Source organism: Megalobrama amblycephala, linkage group LG11 (assembly GCF_018812025.1).
Source record: "Megalobrama amblycephala isolate DHTTF-2021 linkage group LG11, ASM1881202v1, whole genome shotgun sequence".
Taxonomy (NCBI): domain Eukaryota; kingdom Metazoa; phylum Chordata; class Actinopteri; order Cypriniformes; family Xenocyprididae; genus Megalobrama; species Megalobrama amblycephala.
In genome coordinates, this window is record NC_063054.1 from 4,658,271 (window position 1) to 4,682,792 (window position 24,522).

At 37.6% G+C, this 24,522-nt stretch overlaps 2 protein-coding genes across 4 annotated transcripts in view; both read left to right on the top strand.

The window, feature by feature from the left end:
* Positions 1-79: 79 nt before the first annotated feature.
* exoc8 (exocyst complex component 8) lies at positions 80-2,596 on the top strand. The gene is given in 2 exon segments (XM_048208416.1): positions 80-667; positions 670-2,596. Coding segments are annotated over 2 exon segments (2,052 nt in total). The 5' UTR covers positions 80-363; the 3' UTR covers positions 2,418-2,596.
* Positions 2,597-5,713: 3,117 nt separating this feature from the next.
* Positions 5,714-24,522, top strand: part of LOC125278973 (E3 ubiquitin-protein ligase TRIM9) — a 47,758-nt gene continuing 28,949 nt past the window's right edge. For 2 of the 3 annotated variants that reach the window (XM_048208419.1, XM_048208420.1), the window contains exon 1: positions 5,716-6,958. In XM_048208419.1, the coding sequence (XP_048064376.1) occupies positions 6,194-6,958 (765 nt within the window). In that variant the 5' untranslated portion in view covers positions 5,716-6,193. Of the gene's footprint in view, positions 6,959-24,522 lie in introns of all 3 variants that reach the window. The other variant, XM_048208418.1, reaches the window with a different exon arrangement.

Sequence of the window (24,522 nt, forward strand, 5' to 3'; positions counted from 1 at the left end):
GCTAGTTTTAAACTTTTGCCAAGGGTTGTTTTTAATATCCGCGGGTTGAAGGAAGTGACCCCAAATAACATGATATTTTTCCCCTGAGAAACGAATTTTTCCAGAAAACTCGGATTTTACCCCCTGGAACACGATTTTTACCCTGAAACGCGATTGGGATAGTTTTTGGCTAGTTTTGAGAGCAATCGGTCGGGTTTTGTTGTGAAAACCTGGCAGCCCTGGTCACGGGGAGGTGCCGCGCATTTCCTGTTGAGGAAGCGGTCTCTCTCTGCAGCTGTACTGCCATGTCGGACTGATTTTATACAATTATATCCATATTTGTGTTTCTTTTATACATTGTCTTCAGCCTTAACAACCAAAAAAATGTCAGACACTGGAAATCGTTTGCGTAAATTGCTGGAATCCCCTAATTTTGATCCTCAGTCGTACGTGAAGCAGCTCTCGCAGCAGTCGGACGGTGACCGAGATTTACAAGAACACCGTCAAAAAATACAAACACTCGCCGACGAAACCGCACAAAACCTGAAGAAAAATGTTTATAAAAACTACAGACAGTTTATTGAGACAGCCAAGGAGATTTCCTACCTGGAAAGTGAGATGTATCAGCTCAGTCACATTCTCACTGAGCAGAAGAGCATAATGGAGAGCATTACACAGTCTCTCCTGTCCACAGATAAAGATGAAACAGCCAAAGAGATGCTCACAGCTTCCCAAAGGAAACAGAAGAGGTCAAACAAAGAACCCTAACCACACTTTTGGAAAAAGTGGAGGGATGCAAGAACATCATGGAAACCCCAGGCAGATATCTGGTCTATAATGGTGATCTTTTGGAGTATGACGTAGACAACATGTCGCAGATCCAAAAGGTCCATGCGTTCCTGATGAACGATTGCTTGCTAATTGCAACCTGGTTGGCAAACAGGCGCGGAGCTGTGAAGTACAAATACAATGCATTGTATGATCTGGAAAGCTTTGCGGTTGTAAACGTGAAAGACAACCCTCCGATGAAAGACATGTTCAAAATCCTCATGTTCCCAGACAGCCGCATCTTCAAAGCTGAGAACAGCAAAATCAAGAAAGAGTGGCTTGAGATCCTGGAGGAAACAAAGAAAAACAAAGTGGCAAAAGAAAAGCACAAAAAGGAAGAGGAGGTGCCAACGTCACCAGTGAGACAGGAAGTCTCCACAAACCCATTCGATGATGACGAACCTCTGGATTCAGAGGAGCTGGTGGATCTGAGTCCCGAATGGATCCAGGAGCTTCCAGAAGACCTTGACGTGTGCATCGCTCAGAGAGACTTTGAGGGTGCTGTTGATCTTCTGGATAAACTAAATGAATATCTGAAGGAGCAACCAGTGAGCCCACGGGTGAAGGAGCTCAGGGGGAAGGTGGATGAGCGCGTTCGGCAGCTGACTGAGGTTCTGGTGTTTGAACTCTCGCCTGATCGCTCTCTCCGTGGAGGACCTAAAGCCACACGGCGAGCTGTATCCCAGCTCATTCGACTGGGCCAGTCCACGAAGGCCTGTGAGCTCTTTTTGAAAAACAGAGCAGCAGCCGTCCAGACCGCCATCCGACAGCTTCGCATCGAAGGAGCCACGCTGCTTTACATCCAGAAGCTATGTAACATCTTCTTCACGAGCCTACTGGAAACCGCCAAGGAGTTTGAGACGGATTTTGCGGGCAACACTGGCTGCTACTCTGCCTTTGTGGTCTGGTCTCGTTCGGTGATGAAGATGTTCGTAGATGCCTTCAGCAAGCAGGTGTTTGACAGCAAAGAGAGCTTGTCCACCGCTGCTGAATGTGTGAAATTCGCAAGCGAGCACTGCAAGCAACTGAGCGAGATTGGCTTGGATCTGACCTTCATTTTACAGTCTTTGCTTGTGAAAGACATCAGGGCGGCTCTACAAAGCCAGAAAGACATCATCATAGAAGCAACGAGGCATCGTAACTCTGAGGAGATGTGGCGTAGGATGAACCTAATGACTCCTGAAGCTCTGGCAAAACTCAAAGATGAAATGCGAAGCTGCGGTATAGGGAGTTTCGACCAGTATACGGGTGAAGACTGCTGGGTTAATCTGAGCTACACTATTGTGGCCTTCACCAAGCAGATGATGGCCTTCCTGGAGGAAGGACTGAAGCTGTACTTCCCAGAGCTGCACATGGTGTTTCTGGAGAGCCTGCGGGAGATCATACTGGTGGCGGTGCAACATGTGGACTACAGCCTGCGCTGCGAGCAGGAGACCGAGAAAAAGGCCTTCATTCTACAGAACGCATCCTTCCTGCATGAGACCGTGCTTCCTGTTGTGGAGAGGAGGTTTGAGGAGGGAGTGGGGAAACCAGCCAAACAGCTCCAGGATCTGAGGAAGAGCTCTAGGCCTGTCAGAGTCAACCCTGACAGCACCATGTCTGTTGTTTAAGAGAGACGGGGTGAATGTGAATGAATGAGACTGCTAATGCACTACCACAGAGGTCTTCAAATCTCAATGCATTTCGCTGAGTACACTCATATGACTCATTTTTGTGTCGTGATGCACTCCCAACACTCACACTCTTTAAAGGAATAGTTCACTGGAAATAAAAATTCTGTCATTATTAACCTGCCTTCATTTCAAAGCTTTATGTTGTACATGGAACACAAAAGGAGAATTAAAAAAAAAAAAAAATCGCAAAAAATGGCAAAAAAAAGCATTATTGAAAAATAAATAGCAATTGTATAACACTTACGTTATATAATAGTAAGTGTATTAATTGTGCTTTTGATTCTTTAATAACTTATGTATATTGTATATTATTAAAGTAAATGGAAATTAATATTGTTAAAATATAAATAATTACATTTCAAACCATTTGTCATTTCAGTCAAGCAAAAAAACAAAACAAAACTGAGGTAGAGGTGAAAACATTAATTTTTTACATTAATTTGCTCTCTTTTCACTGTGTTTATTAACTAGTAAAGAGATTGTTTTGTTTGAGAATGCAAGGTGCATTAAACTCGCTTAAGGGTTAGTTCACCCAAAAATGAAATTACTCACCCTCATGTTGTTCCAACCCGCAATACCTTTGTTTATCTTCAGAACACAAATTAAGATATTTTTGATGAAATCCAAGAGATTTTTTTTATCCTCAGTAGAATGCAACGAAATTACTACATTCAAGGTCCAGAAAAGTAGTAAAAACATTGTTCAATGTGACTACAGTTGTTCAACCTTAATGTTATGAAGTGACTCTAATATAATATAAAATAACGACTCTATTCAACAAATTCGTCAAGCTCATCTTACACTGTTTATGTTGCAGAACTTCCAGGTTCTTTGTCCGAACGCCGGATCAGTATTGGCACATGCGTGTGATGCTGATGCGGTATGACCCGCCGTTCGGACATAGAACCTGGAAGCGCTGAACTGTGTTCACTGCGTCAACTGTATACGAAACTGACGGGAGAGACGAATTTGTTGAATAAAGTCGTTATTTTTGTTTTGTTTTTGCGCACAAAAGGTATTCTTGTCGCTTCATAACATTAAGGTTGAACCACTGCAGTCAAGTTGCCTGTTTTAACAGTGTTTTTTCTACTTTTCTGAACCTTGAATGTGGTAATTTCATTGCTTTCTAGGATAAAAAACATCTTGGATTTCATCAAAAATATCTTAATTTGTGTTCCGAAGATGAATGAAGATCTTACGTGTTTGGAACGACATGAGGGTGAGTAATAAATGACTTTCTGGGTGTCTTAATTCTTTAAACTAGCTGAACATGAATATGTTGAATTATTTTATCCTGTGCTCTAAGCTTTTAAATGTAGTGCCCCCTGGTGTACAGGGAATTGTTTAATAAAAGTAAGGCTTGGTTAAAAAAAAATCCCAAAGCCAGTCTTGACAATAACACAGAGTTATTAAAAATATTCCCCTTTCATCTGTTTTTCTTTCATACTGCTGTTTCTGTTCTCTGTCGAGCTGCATATCCTTGATCATATATTCACAAGATCTATATTTTTGTTGTTTTTAAACCCCCTTGACACATAGAATAATAATACAAGGAAATGGTTTGATGTTCATGAGACTTTAATGCATCAATAAAATCTAACTTCATTATTTAATACAGTCTGGTTTGCACTGACACACACACAACATGAATGCTGGTTTTCCAGTGTTTTAGGCATGCATCACCCTCTGGGTTATGACAGGAGATCATTTTTCTTTTGGCAGACCCCCAGCCTAATCTCACGGATCGGTCTTGCACCTCTGAACAACACAAGTGTGTGTGAAAGAACAATAGTGTGTGCCGTCGCTGGCCTGATTGTCAAACCAAATACTCTGCATTGGTCTACTCTCAGATTCGATTAGACTGGACATTAGTTTATCGATAATGATTTATTACCACTATTACTTTATATTTAATTATATTTAAAATTTTAGATTAAATTAGTTTTCATTATGATTATGTATTTTTCAGTATATACAGTACAGTCCAAAAGTTTGGAACCACTAAGATTTTTAATGTTTTTAAAAGAAGTTTCGTCTGCTCACCAAGGCTACATTTATTTAATTAAAAATACAGTAAAAAACTGTAATATTGTGAAATATTATTACAATTTAAAATAACTGTGTACTATTTAAATATATTTGACAAAGTAAGTTATTCCTGCGATGCAAAGCTGAATTTTCAGCATCGTTACTCCAGTCTTCAGTGTCACATGATCCTTCAGAAATCATTCTAATATGCTGATTTGCTGCTCAATAAACATTTATGATTATTTTCAATGTTGAAAACAGTTGTGTACTTTTTTTTTCAGGATTCCTTGATGAATAGAAAGTTCAAAAGAACAGCATTTATCTGAAATACAAAGCTTCTGTAGCATTATACACTACCATTCAAAAGTTTGGGGTCAGTAAGAATTTTTATTTTTATTTTTTTTAAAAGAAATTAAAGAAATGAATACTTTTATTCAGCAAGGATGCATTAAATACATTATAATGTTACAAAAGATTAGATTTCAGATAAATACTGTTCTTTTGAACTTTCTATTCATCAAATAATCCTGATAAAAAATATTGTACACAAATATTTTGTACAGTTGTACACATTAAATGTTTCTTGAGCAGCAGATCAGCATATTAGAATGATTTCTGAAGGATCATGTGACACTGAAGACTGGAGTAATGATGCTGAAAATTCAGCTTTGCCATCACAGGAATAAATTACTTTGTGAAATATATTCAAATAGAAAACAGTTATTTTAAATTGTAATAATATTTCACAATATTACTGTTTTTTACTGTATTTTTAATTAAATAAATGTAGCCTTGGTGAGCAGACGAAACTTCTTTTAAAAACATTAAAAATCTTAGTGGTTCCAAACTTTTGGACTGTACTGTATATATATATATATATATATATATATATATATATATATATATATATATATATATATATATATACATTCAATTATAATGAAAACTAATCACAAATTTTAAATAGTATAATTATATATACAAATATATATAATATATAATTATAATAATATAATTATAATTATAATATGTATAATTTGTGTACATGATAAAAGTCTTTCACTTTAACTTATCCATTTCAAGGGGAAAAAAATACTATAAATGCTTATATATAAATACACAATATTTATTTTTTTATATGAATGCAATAATTTTCCCATTACCAGTCAATCATCAGATAACAGTGTGGTAGGATCATGGTGAGGCATGCGTGATGAAGTGCTCATTAATTCTGTGCTGTAATTAGACTGTGTGGGCAGGATGGACTGTAAGCAGCTCGATGCACGCTGTGATAAATTCCTTGCCCTAATTATTTACGGCCACTCTCAGAAATAGGCTACTGGTCAGCCCTCTCTTGGATGCCATCACAATTACAACGCCTGTCCTCCTTTGACGGGGTTGTTTACACACGGGTTTCTTTAAATTGCAAATTAGGCTTTTTTTCCCCCAAACCGATGACCCTGGAATACGGGACGATAATACAAATTCTTCTCGCCGCATTTAATTAGCGGAATTAAGGGAGTTGTAGTTTTTATGAGCTTAACTGAAGAGGCGGGTATCGGCAGAGTGACTACAACGCCCACAACCGTTCTCTCAATGCGCATGCGCGGAGCGGGTAACGGAGCTGTCCGCGTCTCGTAGTGCTGCTCTGATTTCATTGAACGGCTGCGCGTGTGAGTGGGTTTATGGACGCGATGGAAGAAGAACTGAAATGCCCGGTTTGCGGTTCTCTCTTTAAGGAGCCCATTATTTTACCGTGTTCTCATAATGTTTGCCTGGCGTGTGCTCGGAATATCATCGTGCAGACCCCGGAGGGAGAGACCCCTCCGCAGAACCGAAGCTCCGGAACCTCGGACTATGATTATCTGGATATGGACAAGATGAGCATGTACAGCGAGACGGACAGCGGCTACGGCTCATACACGCCGTGCCTGAAGTCTCCCAACGGAGTGCGTGTGTTCCCACCGGCACTTGTCCACCGCCACTGCTCCATCACCTGCCCGCTGTGCCACCGCAGCGTGTCTCTGGACGAGCGGGGGCTCCGGGGATTCCAGCGCAACCGACTGCTGGAGGCGATCGTGTCCCGCTACCAGCAGAGCCGCGCCGCCTCTGTCAAATGCCAGCTGTGCGACCGCAATCCGGTGGACGCCACAGTGATGTGCGAGCAGTGCGATGTGTTCTACTGCGCTCCGTGCCAGCAGCGCTGCCACCCTTCCCGCGGACCGCTGGCCAAGCACCGGCTGCTGCCGCCGACTCAAGCACAGGCGGGGATCGCGCAACCGACCGGAGCCTCCGCGCGCAAACAGGCGACTTGCGTGGATCACGAATCGGAGAACTACAACATGTACTGCGTCAGCTGCAAGACCCCCGTATGCTACCAGTGCCTGGAGGAGGGAAAACACGGCAAACATGACGTGAAGCCCCTGCCCGCCATGTGGAAACAACACAAGGTAATTGACACATTGTGCCACAGTGGCCGTATAGTACAGTGATGGTACTATCATGTTGGTAAAACCATAGTACTACCTACTGAATATCATGTACCGTGGTATGTCACTCCAAAGGTGCTTCCAAGAATACCACGGTACTTGTGGGAAAAAAGCAAAAGGAAAAAAAACTTGGTACTTGGTACAGTAGCAAAAAAAGCTCCACAAGTACCACACACTCTTAGATGAACTTATGTTATACTGAACTAAGGATTCATATTTGGAACCCCTAAAATGTTCCATGCACTCTCAGAAAAAAAAAAAAAAAAAACACAAAAATACCCCCCCCCCCCCCCCCACACACACACACACACCTACACACCTTATGTGCAATGGAAAGTTTCCATTGATGTTAAAGTTTTTTTATGGAACCATAAATTTTTGGGTTTCCAAACAAACATGAGATCATATTTTGGCATAAAAATGTTTAAAACCTTAACATCCCTAAAAGTGCAGTGTTACCTTGGCATGAAAATATATGAAAATATTGATGATTCATGATATATACCAAAGTACCATTGTACATCCACATGATACTATCACTATACCATGGTACCACCACAGTACTTTTAGTACTTAGTGTTGTTCAATTCATATAGCTGTTATTTTATGCTAACAAATGCAAAGTGCTGCAGGAGATGATTCACATTATGGTTTTGACGTCTTAAGCATCTTCCGAAACACTAACACAACCTTAAGTTAGACTGAATCTAAGCTACACACTCAAGCTGTTTTAACATGCACAGACACACACACACACACACACACACACACACACACACACACACACACACACACACACACACTGTCCACTCTGGGATTCTACTCATGCTTATCTCTGCCCCTTTAGCTCTGCTCTATGTGTTTGTATGTGAGTAGGTCAGTGTAAGTGCCTTATGGTGTTGTACAGTATGTGTGTGCGCTGCTGACTGTGGCAGGGGGTAGTAGGATATTGAGGAAAGCTTGTGTAGTGGATGGAGAGAATCACAGTGTGTGTGTGCTGTTTTATTGTAGGCAGGGAGGAATTGTGTGAGTGTGTATGAGTCAGTCTAAATTCTACCCTCCCGCTGGGCCTCTTTTTTCTTCATGCACTTTAATGGATTCAGATGGAGCTGAAAGAACAGATAATTTGACAAATATTCCATCAAGCTGTCAGACTGATCAATTAAATTAGAATACACCTTTAGCCCTGAATTTAGCCTGAATCTCTCTAATACCCACGTTGGTGCGCTTTGGGGTCCTTATCTTTTAAGTGGTGTTTGTGCTAGTCATTTATGAACGAAAAATGGGCAGTAAATTATGAAGATGGGACATATATGTTGATTTTAGTGAATAAAACATTAGGTTGGAGATTTAAGTATTGATGTCTAATGATTCCCATCCATTATGATATTTCAGAAGAGAGAGATCTTATCGACTTGCAAGTTTTATTTCTGGATTACATATAATAACCTGCTGTGCATGGGACACATACATAGATACAGATATAGATAGAAATATTCTCTGTTAGATTGTGTGGATGCCTGTTTCAGCCTTGGAGTAAAACATAAAACAGATAATTTTGAGACATCAGAGTGAAAGAAATCAGTGTGAGATATATATAGTCACATCACATTTACGAGTCACAATTACGAGTAATAAACTCACAATTACAATAAATAAAGTCACATTGCGAGATATAAATTCACAATTACAAAAAATACAGTCACAATTATGAGTAATAAAGTCACAGTTTGAAAATATAGTCAAAATTCGGCTAAATGGGCAATTATGAAAGATAAAGCGACATTGTGAAATGTAAAGTTACAATTACCGAAAATAATTACAAAATAAAAAATTGCACTTTCAAAAATAAAGTTACAATTTAGATACATAAAGTCACAATTACGCTAAATAAAGTCACAATTGTGAAAGATAAAGTGACATACTGTATATTGTGAGATATATTACAATTACAAAAAATAAAAGTCACTTGTGAAATATAAAATCACAATTATGCTAAAGTCAAAATTGTAAAATATAAAGGGCTATTGTGAGAGAATTTTACAATAACAAGAAACAAAGTCAGTTTTTTTTTTTTTTTTTACAGTGAGACAGAAATAGGTTTCATAGAATAAAATATTCACCTGTCACCACTTCAATTTGTTTACAGTATATTGATTTGATATTGACTTATTTATTTCCCTGTGCAGTGTGTGTATTTGTGTTGTGTTGCTATGGAACTCTGCTGATGTCTATACACACACTCTCATAGTAGATTGCTATTAGCTGACCCTTGACCTCTGAACCCTGACCTCTTCCTTAAACACTACTCATCACCCTGACCCTGACCGGCTAGAGAGACATCTGTCCCCTAAATAGTGCTCAGAATCAAGTGTATTCAGAAATGTCCCCATTGCTCTATATGTACCTTACACTAACAGTGTTTCCATTACAGATTTGCGCAAAACTTTTGTGATATTTTCTAAATGTCGATAAAAAACGATTGCTAAAACTCTCACGATGAGTCATTTTCCAAAACATACTTCTTTCTGAGAGCTTTATTTGGAGCTTAATTTTCTTTCTGAGAGCTTTATTTGGAGCTTAATTGTCACAAGCCAGGCTTGAAATCCGGTCTTTGGTGTGGTGGTTTAAAAGATCTACCACTTGGCCACAGAGGCTAAGAACGCCTTACTTGAGGTAGCTTGGAAGGACTTGGTGAAACAAAGCAGGAAACACATAGCCAGGACTCAAAAACCGAGTGAGGAACAAGGGGAAAAAACACAACTACACAGCAAAATCCCCAGAGTTAAATCAACTCTGCTCAGAGAACATATGGTCCCTCTCTAAATAGTGTTAAAGTAACACTGAAGCAGAGTTAAATTTAATGAGATAATTAAGCAGTTATTTAAGTGATGATTGTGCATTAGTGATGAACACCTGCTGTTAACAAGCAGAATCACTGAAGAAAAGAGAAACACAAGAACTACTAGTCAGTCAGTCAGTCAGTCAGTCAGCCTTATTAATTGCTTAATTATCTCATTAACTTTAACTCTGCTTCAGTGTTACTTTAACACTATTTAGAGAGAGACCATATGTATTCTGAGCAGAGTTGATTTAACTCTGGGGATTTTACTGTGTAAGGCCCTGTTCCAAATGGCTTCACAGTCTTGCGGGCTCAGCAGAAGTGCGCATCGAGGGCACATAGCAGCCACAAAGGGGGCGCTCACGAGTACCCTTCTTTAAGCTTAAATGACGAATGGAACACCCTATTAAGTCTTGTGGACTTAACGGACACGTGCACGCAGTGGCCATTGTAAGTCCACAAGACCGAAAGTGCACATGAAGTGTGGTAGAATGCTGACAGTAATAATTGCCACGGCTTCTGGAAGCCCTTCTCCCTCATATATGCTTCCCTGGGTGCTTCTCAATACTCCAATGTATGCCTCCTCATTTCTTCACTCCTCCATCATCCAGCCTGTGACCTGGAAACCGATCAAAAAAATCTTGAAGGCCATTTTAATTCTATAAATGCCATTTCAATTCTATAAATGCACTGGGAGGAGGTGAGGAACGAGGAGTGAGAAAGCTTCCTGAGGAGCAATGAGCGAGGATGCACAGATGCATAGATATTTAATACTATTAGTTTCTATTATGTTAATTATTAATTGTTATTTGATTAATACTATTAATATTAGATGTCAGACTTTAATAATAATGGTCCCCAGGTCCGAGGCACGAGCGCAGCTGATGATGCTCTGAAGTGACGCTCAAGGGATCAAGAATATTCTAATTTACTAATAAGATTTCCTTCGATTACCCCATCCTTTTTATCTTTTCTTGCATCCTCCCTTTGCATCTATGGGGTGAAACTGAGGCGTGAGGAAAGAGATGCATAAATAAGAAAAGAAAAGCACCCCTGTCTCGTCTTCTGTACAAACAAACTGTGCTATCTTTAAAGAATGATGATGTGACTGTACGTCAGGTGACCTGTAAATGCGTTTCCATTGCAGTTTTGCGAAATATTCCTTTTTCGAATTGCCTGAAAAACCACCTCATGTGAGCGTAAAAACTTTTTTGCGATATTTGGGAGTTTTTTTTGCAAAATTCACGTTTCCATTGAACGTAATTTCAATTCACAATTACAATTTGCGCAATTTGCAGGAATGCAAACTCAGCTACTGAAAACAACAACAAAACAACCTAAAAAATACTCAAATTTGTTAGTTTTTCTTATATTATATTTATGTTTTTAGGTTCAAACCCTATATCTTCATTTCATATTATTTGAAAATATTTATTTTCCCAAAGACAAAAACATTCATTTAAAGTAAAAAGACTATTTTGATAGTCAATTGTTCATTTAGTGTACTTACTATAAATAAAGTTACTTCCTATAAAATAAATATTTATTTTTAAAATATGCATCATATTATCAGTTATGTACTGACAAAAAACAAAACAAAGCAAAACAATAAATAAAATCCATTTCTGCATTAAGTAAATCTAGCCAGTATGTTCAGCACCTCAAAACTCTTGTGACTAGTTAAAATACTATTTAAACAAAATTATTTCTTTTATTGTTTTCTCTGGGGAGTTTTATTTGCTTTTAGACAAACTGAACAAAACAAGTTTAAACCAGAAACTACGATTTTAGATTAGACCAATATAAAATTGCACTTTAAATAAATTACATGGTTGTTTACTTAATTCATTCATTCATTTTTGTGTGTGTGTGTGTGTAAAGCAGGGCTAAAAGTTACTATAAGGGAAATATTATATATTCTTGTTCATTAAATTAATGAATGAATGAATAACTTTATGTAACGTGTAGTCTGCTTTGGTTTTTATTTTCTCTGTGTTCCATTCCTGTTTTACCTGTCTGAGTTCCTAGTTAGTTTCCTTATTTATTAATTAGCTCTACACCAGTACTGTTTTAGTCAGTCATCCTCTATGTATTTAAGCCCTCAGTTTCCTGTGTTTCATTGTCTGGTATCGTTATTTAAAGTAGCTGAGTTTGTTTATTCCCTGTTGGATTTATTAAAGACTATTTCTGTGACTATTTTTTTTAAATGCTATTTCTGCGCTTCTCTACAGCCACCTCACATGACAGAATGAATGAATCAATTAATAATTAAAAATCATATAAAAAGTAAACACACACACACAATTGTTTTTATGAATTGTGGGGACATTCCATAGGCGTAACGGTTTTTATATTGTACAAATCGTATTTTCTATCGCCCTACACCATCCCTACCCCTAAACCTACTCATCACAGGAAACTGTGCCCATTTTTACTTTCTCAAAAAAAAAAAGTCGTTCTGCATGATTTATAATCCTTGTAATACCTATGTCATTATACAAATTTGTGTCCTCCTGATATGTCACAAAAACATGCACACACACACACACACACACACACACACACACACACACACACACACACACACACACACACACACACACACACACACTCACATATATAAATGGTGCCCTGTATATAGTTTACAGCATTAGCTGAGATAGATTTTTTATCCTTAAGAAAATGTTAATTATAATTTAATTTCTTTAAAGAGAGAGACCCTATTTGTTCAATAAACCAGTTTAATAAAAAAAGAAGAAAAAAAGCCATTTATGTTTAGTTTTCTTTCCCCTGCTGTAACGAACCCGTACCGAACCGTCATGTTTAACACCCCTAATATATATATTAGTCTTATTATAATATATAGTCTTCTGTGGAAATACCACGTCACTAAAATAAAATATAAATGGAATAAAAATGACTCTAGCACCCTGACACGTAATGCAGGAATGCCGTCTCCTTCCGCACATATTCATAAAATCAATGTGTGGGAATAGCTGTGACCTCCTCCTCCACACACACATTTATGACACGCAAGGATGGTTTTGCCTCACATGAACACACATACACACACCACACACATACACTAGCAAATCGAATGTAGGTTAGATGTTTCAGACAGAAATATGCAGTACCACTCCTCCATATGCCATCGCTGGGGAGTGTGTATGTGTGTGTGTGTCTTTTTTTTTTTCACGCTTTTTCCTTCTGGCTATCTGTGACCAAGGAAACAGCTCAGTAAACTCAGGCCACTGACTGAATCTTACAAACCAGACTTTCAGCAAATAAAGCTTTTTAGACATAGTTTAGCTGAAACATCTCATCTATAGAAAATGAAACTGTTAAATAAAGATTTTTTGTTTGTTTTTTGTAAAAATCATGCAAAATCACAGAATTAGCAGTATAAGCAAATCACTTTTTTTACTCTGTTTTACATAGCCCACTAAAGTCAAAGAGGGACAGCCAGCAGATTTGATAACTATTCATAAAAAAGACTGGAAAAAAAGCAAGAGAGAAATATATATATATAAAGAGAGAGAGAACTCCACACACCCTCCTACAAACATGACCCATCCTGTTCAAGTACAGAATCCTGTAATCTAGCAAGTTTCCATGGTTACACATGAATATTACGCCAATGTTTCATTTTCCCACACAACTGGGAAAATAACCGCAGTGACTGTGGTTTCTTCAGACTTGCTGAACAGACAACCTCTCACCTCCCTTTTTGCTTTAAATCAACGTTAAGTTAATTTCGCACACAGAAGGGAAAAAAAAAGTACAGGTCACATTTAGTCTTAAAATCAAAAAATTAGAAATTATACTTTATATGACAAATTTATGAAGCTTATTTTTAATAAATTCTCACCACTGAAATGTATTAACATATTTTACTTTTTGTAATTTATTCTAAATGGTGGTTCTTAATATTATATCATAATTCATTTTTAAAAATATAAATAAACATGAATTAAAACAATTCAAGAAATACTATCAGTGTAAAGTATAGATACTTTTTAATATATAATTTAAAGGTGCAATGTGTAAAATTTAGGAGGATCTATTGACAGAAATGCAATATAATATACATAATGTTTTCAGAGGTGTATAAAGACTTTACGTAATGAACCGTTATGTTTTTATTTCCCTAGAATGAGCCATTTCTATCTACATACACTGCGGGTCCCCTTACATGTTAAGTCGCCATTTTGCACTGACATGTTTCTCCAGAAGCCCTAAACGGACAAACTGCCCTACAGAGCGTGTTTCGTCACAATGTTGCTCTTCTTTTAAATTGTTTTTGTGTTTTTAGAGGCAGCTTGCATCGTCACTATGTTGAATACGCACAAAGTAGTAGTAGTAGTAGTAGTAGTATTAGTAATAGTAGTCGTCGTCTGGTTTATTAGAAGCAGAGACCATTCTTTGTTAGAAGTAAGGAGAATCCTCATTGCTAGACTGGCTACTCTCTTCTGTCTCAGATGACGACATCTTTGTCTTGTGTCGGCCAGACGGCCACCGTAGCTTCTCTATGTGCTTCGAAAACGGAGGGGTGAGCAACCTCACTGCTAGATGCCGCTAAAATTTACACACTGAAACTTTAATAATATATCATTACTTTTAAGACTACAATAAAAATAAACATTTGACATGAAAATAATGTCACAATGCAAAAAAACAACAACAACGAAAAAGCATAATGATCCTAAAAATAGGTTAGATTTTCTTTAGACAACATATTTTTCTCTTTTAATTTTGGGGTGAAATATTATATGTTCTATATTCCTGAAAGGTTAATAATGCATTAAATTCCAGCCTGTTCCTCACATACAGCTATTATTTGGAATATAGGAATATTCCAAATAATAGCTGGAATAAAGACATGAGTCTTATGGACTACTTTTATGGATCTTGACAAACCTGGTTACTGTGAGCTATATTTCTATATATGTGCCATGAAAAACAACAACGTGAGGATGCCAGTATTTTATTTGCTAGTTCTAATTAATCTGTAAATATTTCAGATCTACTTTAATCTGCTTCTTTAAATATATTGGAGTGATGAGTATAAACAAACCAGCATATAACACATATTCCTGAACGCCCAGAATCACAGAATGAACAAAAAACTCAGGAAAAATGACTAAAGAACTGACATGTGCGTGTAACCTTCATTTTAATGTTTAAAACAAGATTTGCTTCGTAGCACGATTACAATGTTCTGTCAAATATTCATTTAAAAAATGATGGTGCCAATGACTTTCTCTTTCCATTTCAAACATCAAACCACAGAGATAAAGGGAGGAGAGAGGCAGAGAGAGGGATGTTGTCATCAGTAGAAGATTTGTGTGGGTCAGGTCAGATGGGTGATTGGTTCTGCTGACCTCCAGATGTACAGCATTAATCACACAGCTGCCCACAGAGACAGAGACAAAGGCTCCGCACCAAACCTAATGAGCTGCTCGCACTGCAAAAATCATTTTCTTAATCAGTCATTTTGTCCTGCTTTACATTAAAAAAATATCTAAAGATTCTTAAAACAAGATACATTTACTGGAAGAACAAATGTGCTTAAAGGGATAGTTCATCCAAAAATTATGATTTATGATTTACTCATGCACCCTCAAGCCATCATAGGTGTATAATTTTCAGAGGTTACTCTTTCATCGTAAATCGATGCATATGGCTGTCTGCCTGAAGCTAGTTATTATAGTTTATAAAGATTTAAATATGGATATTTTTCTTACAAAAGCCCATTGCTTCTCTTCAAAAAGGACATTATTAACCCCCTGGAGCCGTGTGGATTACTTTTATGATGGATGCGTGCACTTTTTTGGGCTTCAAAATCTCATGACCATTATAAAGCATGAAAGAGCCAGGATATATTTTAATATAACTCTGATTGTGTTTGTCTGAAAGAAGATAGCCATATACACCTATGATGGCTTGAAAATGAGCAAAACATGGGATAATTTTCATTTTTCGGTAAACTATTCCTTTAAGATATTAAGATATTGTCTTCAGAGAATATATCTTGATTTATTTATGTTATTTATTTTCCATGCCCATTTCTTTCCCTATTTAAATCTTAATATTTTGCTTTTAAATATGTCTAGTTTTAAAGATGTTTGGATATTCTGCATTATGCTGCCTTCTAACATCTAATATTCTAGCATCACATACTGTATATCTTCCACAGCTAAGGCAATCCCATAATGCATTGTGATAAGCTTATTAAAATTCATCCAGAATGGCAGATGAAGTGAGAGAAATATTGATTATAAATATATTTCAATCAGTAGAAATGTTGTAACAGTTTAACTGAATTAAAAATAGTTCAATTAAATTACAGTTAATAATTTTATCCAGTATTTGGGATATATGCTTATTATTATTTATTCTTTCTCTTTAATATGACTATGTGAAGCACTTTGAATTATGATTGTGAATGAAATGGGCTTTATGAAAAAACTTTCTTTTCCTCGCCTTATTAGTGTACCGTATTGTTAGCTTAGCAACATGCTAACACCAAAAGTTTTGGCAAAGTGGTGGCATATTTGTAGAATCTCATTTGTGCGTTTTTGTATGATCTGTTAATGTCCCACTGAGGGTTAAAGTGTGGTCACTGTAACGAAGTTCAAGCTCAGGGAAGAAGAAGGTGGGAACCAGCAATCTTTCAATGTAAAGTTTAATGACAAAATAAATAAAACAACAAAACAAAAGCAAGTGGCAGTCCCTCACGGATGTCTGCCGCATATAAACATACATGTCACTCCTCCTTTTATCCTTCCGGATCTTCTCCACGGGACTTGAGACCGGTGTGTGGCGCAGATGTCACTCATTAACATTAGCGCCACTGGCCTCGCTCCGCTCCCACGGCTCTCTGCCCCGCCCTGCTTCACGCCACAGTCACATTTACCTTTTTTGGCAAATGTTCATGAGTGAAATCCAGTCATTTTAACAAGAATTCAAGCAACTGGGAATTATGCATGAGAGCGAAAAATTTCCCTATGCAAATTTCGCAACAGGTTCAGTTAGTCACATAAATTACCCACATTGATCAATAGAAAGCTGCTTGGTTTGAAAGTCACTTCTGTGTAAGCTGTGCTTCATACATCACTACACTGCTGACAACAGACAACGTTTTTGCCAGCAAAATGGTTAAAGGCTTAGTTTTTTTCTACAAATCATATGTTTTCATACTCAAATTAATATGAAAACGCCAACTCAAAAAAATATTTAAATTTCAGATCGGGTTGTCCAAAGCAGTCATTTTAGTAGGTTTGCACTGTCCTGTATAATATGGAATCCATATTAAATTCATATTACATAATTTGTCCTTAGCATCTTAGCATCTAGCATCCAAACAACTGAAGACTGCTTAGTATTTAGCGCATTTGAATCAGTTTAGCATATACAGTAAGTATCAGTCTCAAAAATGACAGATTACAATGGAAAACAAAGATGGATGTGAAAGAATAAAATGATGAGAGCCCTGACAAACTGACAGCAGGGGAAGGATCAAGGAGGATCAAGGAGGATCAAGGAAGCGCAGCTAGCATTAGCTAACTTATATTTGTTGACTTTTTACAAGTCAGTTTCTAATTCATTTCATTGGTGCACTTTTGTTTCAATATGGCTGTTTCTCAATATGTGTTCTTAAGTGATCTTGCGTCCTCGTGTTCTTGTTCTACGTCATCATCAACCGTCGAAGTTCAGTTCCAATACTCAAGAACGCAAGAACAGATGACGCATGAAAGTACCCGGATGTGTTCTTGATATCGAGGATGGATCGAATGCAAACTTGAGAGAATCGAACCATTAAAAATCCCAGAAGATGCTGCGGGCGGTCGACATATGGAAGCTTGTATGTTTTAAAGTTCTCGTTCTCACTTACGAAATTCCCGCTACAGCGAGCTCACAAATACGGGACGGCTCGTGAAAGTAAACCGTTTGTCTGTTGTTTTGCTTAATTTTAATAAAGTGATAACCTGAAGAAAGCCTACAAAAAGAATCTTAACATTGACAAAGCTTGTCAAAGTCATTTTCATACACGCGGTAAAATAAAAAGTTTATAAAATTATATGAAAACAATGTCTATAATAAAATAAAAGAAATCTTTTAATTGGTTATGACATTTTTTTGTGATGTTATGTTGTATTTATTGTGCATTAGCCACTTATAATATGCTGGGACGTTCAGTTGAGCAACGAGATCGCAGCACATCTCAATTCTCAAGTTCGTTCTTTCAAGGTCGCCTGGCAAGACCGGACTCCACGAGATCGCAAGTCCGTTCTCTGTGTTCTTGGAATTGAGAAACAACCTATATTTCGTTCTAAGCTAATTGGCTAATTACAATATCTATACCACAAAGTTGAATTGTTTGTCTGTTCATCTTCAAATATTTATGTAGAGTCACTATCTCATAATTTGCTTTGGTGTGACACTAAATGTGTTAAATCCGAGGCATTGAAGTTGTATGCCAGTGAGCCAAAGTCAAAGCGATTGCATCTCAAACGCAAGTTCAGTCAAGTAGTGATTGTCCTTTTTATAGCTACGCACACATAGCTGCAGGCGTACACTGTGTCTTCACATTACATATAGATATATATGTACAATATAAACTATAATGTAAATATAATGTACATATATTACAATATAAACAAATGGAGAATGTCCCTCCGCTAATGTATGTGAGCCTATTTATGGATGTCTATATCAGTTAGGATGCTGCCTTAAAAAGGTCTCTACTTATGAAGAGGTACTTCACTTCATTTTAGAACAGATTCAGAAAGGGAGGTAGTTCTGGATGTGTATGGTGAAAACGACCCACTCTTTAGTGCATACTCCCCGAGGACTCACAATCAAGGTCACTACTACATCAGCACAGATTTTTATCGTCTTCTATTACACACACACACACATACTAACACATGCACATTCACATTCACAAACAGACAGCCTCAGTCCAGCAAACATGCTGATAAGCCAAGTGCCAAATTGCCTTGTCAGAAAAATCAACCAACAGCAGTTATTGAAATGCCATGCATGTCCCTGTGATGTCCACACACACACACACTGCTCATCTTTCACTGTCTATAAATTCAATCACGTCTCATCAGCTCTTCATCACATTGCTCTGCTGAAGTAGATAATGAGATAATAGCGCTCCGTCTTTTAGCAGGATAGAAAGCTTGAATGAAGTAGCTCCACTTTTCCATGTGATTTCATATTAGCACAGCCTTTTTTCTCAGAGCTCTCCACATTATCACAGACTCACTGTTTCATTATATCAGTGCAGTGTTTTTCTACTTCTACATTCGCATGTATTCTTTTAGCAGACACCTTTTATCTCAAAGTTTATTGTCCAGCTTTCCATAGAGATTGAAATGTGGCCCCTAAAAGCTATTTGGACACCTACGCTACATTTAAAAATGAATGTCATTGAGTTATATAACAGAATATTAAACCAACTGGCATTCACAAACATGATTTTAAATCAAAATTTCACAAAAATGAGTTTGGATTTTAAATATTATATATACACTATGTTAAAGGTTTGGGGTCAGTAAGGCTGCATTTTTGGTCAAAAAGACAGTGTAAAATTGTTAAATATTATTAAAAAAATTAATATAACTGTAATTTATTCCTCTGATCAAAGCTGAAATTTCAGCATTATTACTCCAGTCTTCAGAAATCATTCTAATATACTAATTTGATGCTCAAGTAACATTTGTTATTATTATCAATGTTGAAAACAATGCTGAATATTTTTGTGAAAATATTTTTTGATTAATATAAAGTTCAAAAGAACAGCATTTATTTGAAATAGAAATCTTTTTTAAGATTATAAATGTTTTTACTGTAAGTTTTCAGCAGTTTTACACATCCTTGCTGAATAAAAGAAAAATAAAATATTTGTAGAAATTGTAGAGCTGATATACATTTTACCTCATCTGTATAAGTGACTCTGACGACCTGACCTTTGTGCTGACTGTGGTCAATAAACTACAACTACGACTGTGACATTTTGCACTTTTAAGTCTGTTAACACTATTTTAACAAAGCAAGGGAAGAAAAACAAGCCCATTTCTTTGTTTGATTCTTTGGCTGAAATTAGTTTGAGTAGTGTGAAGGATAGCCAGATTGTGCAGGGTCTATCGACACAAAAGCATGGGTGGGACGGTGACCCTGATGCATCATTGACCCCAGCAGTGTCCTGGTGTCTTCTTCTCGAACACACAGGCACACATACTGGGAGAAGTGGGCCATGAGAGGGGTATCTGTCAGGGTCTTGTTAGCAGGCTGGACAGCTTGCCTGGGCAGATGGCACATTAATAGAACGAGGAGATACGTCTGCGTGTGTGCTTGTGTTTGTTTATGTGTGTGTGTTTCTTTCGTTGATTTAAGACCCTGCTGATCGAAGAAGGCCAGGGATGGCCCAGAGGAAGGAGCAGGTGGAAAGGAAATGTGTGTGTGTGTGTATCTGTGTGGACTGGTGCCAGGGTCTTTTCCACAGACTTGAGTGATCATTAGTCAAGCCAGAGTCCTATGCATGGAAGATTTTTACCCTCTATTGTGTGCATTATGTTTGGAAATTTAACAGGTTTGGTTCTGATTCCTCTTAATAGGGATAGCTCACCCAAAAATGAAAATTCTGTCATCATTTACTCACCCTAAAGTTGTTCCCAAACCTGTATGAATTTCTTTGTTCTGCTGTACACAAAAGATGGTAATTGGAAGAATGTTTGTATTGACTACCATAGTAGGAAAAAAAATAATATGGTAGTCAATTGGGGGCAAGATCTGCTTGGTTACAAACATTCTTCCAAATATCTTCCTTTGTGTACAGCAGAACAAATAAATTTATTCAGGTTTGGAACAACTTGAGGCTGAGTAAATGATGAAAGAATTTTCATTTTTGGGTGAACTATCCCTTTAAAGGTGCCCTAGAATTAAAATTTGAATTTATCTTGGCATAGTTAAATAACAAGAGTTCAGTACATGGAAATGACATACAGTGAGTCTCAAACACTGTTGTTTCCTCCTTCTTATATAAATCTCATTTGTTTAAAAGACCTCCGAAAAACAGGCGAATCTCAACATAACACCGACTGTTACGTAACAGTCGGGATCATTAATATGCACGCCCCCAATATTTGCATATGCCAGCTCATGTTCAAGCATTAGACAAGGGCAGGACGTCTGGATGTGCACAGCTGAATCATCAGACTAGGTAAGCAAGCAAGGACAACAGTGAAAAATGGCAGATGGAGCAATAATAACTGACATGATTCATGATAACATGATATTTTTAGTGATATCTGTAAATTGTCTTTCTAAATGTTTCGTTAGCATGTTGCTAATGTACTGTTAAATGTGGTTACTATCGTTTCTTACTGTATTCACAGAGACAAGAGCCGTCGCTATTTTCGTTTTTAAACACTTGGGGCCCTATCTTGCACCCCAGCGCAATTGACTTTGTACACCGACGCATGTGTCATTCCTATTTTGCACCCGCGCAAAGCGCGCTTTTCCCTCCACAGAAGCACGTCGCTAAACTAGTGAATGAACTTGCGCTCCCTGGGCGGTTCAGCGCAAAAAAGGAGGTGTGTTCAGGCGCATTGCCCGCGCATTGCTATTTTAAGGAGCTGAAAATAGACTGCGCCATAGACCAACTCAAACCTGGTCTAAAGTCTAAAGTCAATGGCGCAATATTTTTTTGTTAGAGCGCGTTGGTAGAAACTGCGCCTCTGGGCGGGTCCACAGTGCGCGTTGACTTTGCTAATTACACACAGGGATGCGCATCACACAAACATGCCAAATATTAAAAACAAAAGGATTACAGTGTAAAAGAATATTATTGTGTACATAAATATAAAAATGTAATGATGAATAGTCATTGCGTGTATTAGAACTATTTTCAATTCAGCCTATTACTACTTATAATGAAGAACGAAATTGGCTAATTAATTGAACAATCGTGCCAATACACACACACACATATATATTAACTGACTCATCGCGTGTACGCCATGTAAATAGCAATCCGCCATGGCGCGAGCGCATCTCGCTCTTAAAGGGAATGGGAGATGACACTCTGATTGGTTTATTTCACGTTACGCCCAAACCACACCTATGAATAATGAAGCTACTTCAGACCAACCCATTTTAGATTTGCGCCGGGCGCAAGAGCCATTTATCCCGCCGGGAAAATAGCAACAGCGCCGAGACCCGCCCACAAAGTTACTTGCGCTTCGCGCTTTGACACTTGCGTTTCAGATCGTTAAAATAGGGCCCTTGCAGTCTGTATAATTCATAAACACAACTTCATTCTTTATAAATCTCTCCAACAGTGTAGCATTAGCCGTTAGCCATGGAGCACCATCAAACTCATTCAGAATCAAATGTAAACATCCAAATAAATACCATACTTACGTGATTAGACATGCTGCATGACGAACACTTTGTAAAGATCCATTTTGAGGATTATATCAGCTGTGTAAACTTTGTTTTTTGTACTGTTTAAGGCAAGCGCGAGCTCCGGGGGCGGGGAGCGTTAGCATTTAAAGGGGCCGCAGCCTAAATCGACTCATACTTTAATGATGCCCCAAAATAGGCAGTTAAAAAAATTTAAATAAAAAAAAAAATATATGGGGTATTTTGAGCTGAAACTTCACAGACACATTCAGGGGACACCTTAGACTTATATTACATCTTTTAAAAAGACGTTCTACGGCACCTTTAACAACTAACATTTTCATTAACAGTTCTTTTAGTACTTATGATGAAGAAATATTTTGAAAAAAAAAGCTGAATACTTTAAATGTCTTTTTAGAGGCAACATAAATACAATGTAATAATTGGCCTTTATATTATATTAAAGTGCCCCTAATATGCTTTTCGAATATTACCTTTTTATGTAGTGTGTAATATAGCTGTTTGTGAATGTAAAAGGTGTGGCAAAGTTTGGAAGATCAACATGCATAATAAATGGAGTTATTGTCTCCCAAAAGAAAAAAAAAAGATTCTGAACTGCCTGCAACAAGTCGTCAGTCCAACGAGTCATAATTATGTGTTTTTGTGTATATTTATTATGTTATCGTGTATATTTTTTATAACTTAGTCTTTGTATATTTATTATATGTGCACATTGTGTAAGGGAGACTGGCAAGTAAGAATTGCATTGTGCAGTCTAAAACTGTGATGTTTTTTACTGTGCATATGACAATAAAATGAATTGAACTTGAATTGAATTACCGTCTTACTTCCGGCATGAACCTACATAGGTTTGTAATAAATTTGCATAATGCCAGCAAATGGTCTTCATTGGCCGTCTGTGAACAATGTCTACTTTGCCCCTCAAACACTGTAGTTATAGCTGAGGCCTGGAAGAGTTTGGTTTGTGTTGTCGACATGTTGAGAAGACACTGTTTTCTGAGCTGCGAAAGTAAAATCCACTTTGCTTGCATTTCCAAAGGATGAGGACTTGAAATGATACGGTAAAACCAACGCCATTGTTACTGTTCGTATCATTGTGTATCAAGTACTGAGGAAACCCGCCAGAGATTAAATTCAGACATGGTAATGGGTGTTTAGTTTCTGACGTGTTGTAAGAGGTTGACCAATCACAACAGACTGGGCCATCTGACCAATCAGAGCAGAGCAGGCTTTCCGAAAGGAGGGGTTTAGAGATACTGAATCCTTTATTGAACCATTTTAGACAGTGTGAGAAAAGAGTCAGGTTATCTTACATCACGTTACCGTTTCTAGATCCAAATGCTCTAACAACAAACAGTACTAATATACACTCACGGTGTGCTGTAATGCTACCGAAAAATCATGATTCTATCTCTATACTGAAATCTCAGTTCGCTATATAGTGCTTATAAACAGCTGTTGAGATAGGATTCTCAATTGAAACTAGTGGAGATGTGGACTTGGAAACGGTATTCCTTTTGTCACGATAACCTTGTTAATAAACCTTTATTGAATAGAACATATTATTTATTGATCTTTTCACACTCTTTTCCTGTCACTCAGAGATCTAGTGCTATTTCAGTGTTCCTACTAAATCTGGATTAATGAGTCACGCATCTTGGTTCTCAAATCCAGCTGCTGTCAAATGTCGGCCAGGCTCGGGATCAGGCTGGGGGTTTTATTAGAGCTCATATGAGAATTAGATAGTTGGCACACAAAAGAGTAGGCTAAAGTTTTAACCATAAAGAAACCATAATGCAAAGCTTTTGTTTGCCTTGAAATGATCAAGTCCAAATTAGTCCGTTAATTCTGCTGTCTATGGATTATGGAGGTCTGTAAACCTCTGGGCACAGCTTCTCGTGACTGAGTATTAAGTTGGCGTGTTTCAATGGTCTAAAGCCGATTCTGCACAGACACAATACAACCCATAAAAATCATTCAAATCCAGAGAGTTAGAAAAATATTGACAGTACATATGTGTCACGGTTCCAGTCATTCCCGGACTACACTTCCCATAATCCTCCCTGCCAATCACCTGCACTCACTCCACCAATCAGCTAACACTAATCACCACACCCAGCTGCCACACATTACCTGGACTATATAAGCTAGTCACATCCTCACACACATTGCGAGGTCTTGTATACTCTGTTGCAATTCTTAGTGTTTATCCTTGTGTCTGTCTGCCCGCCCGATTACTATTCCT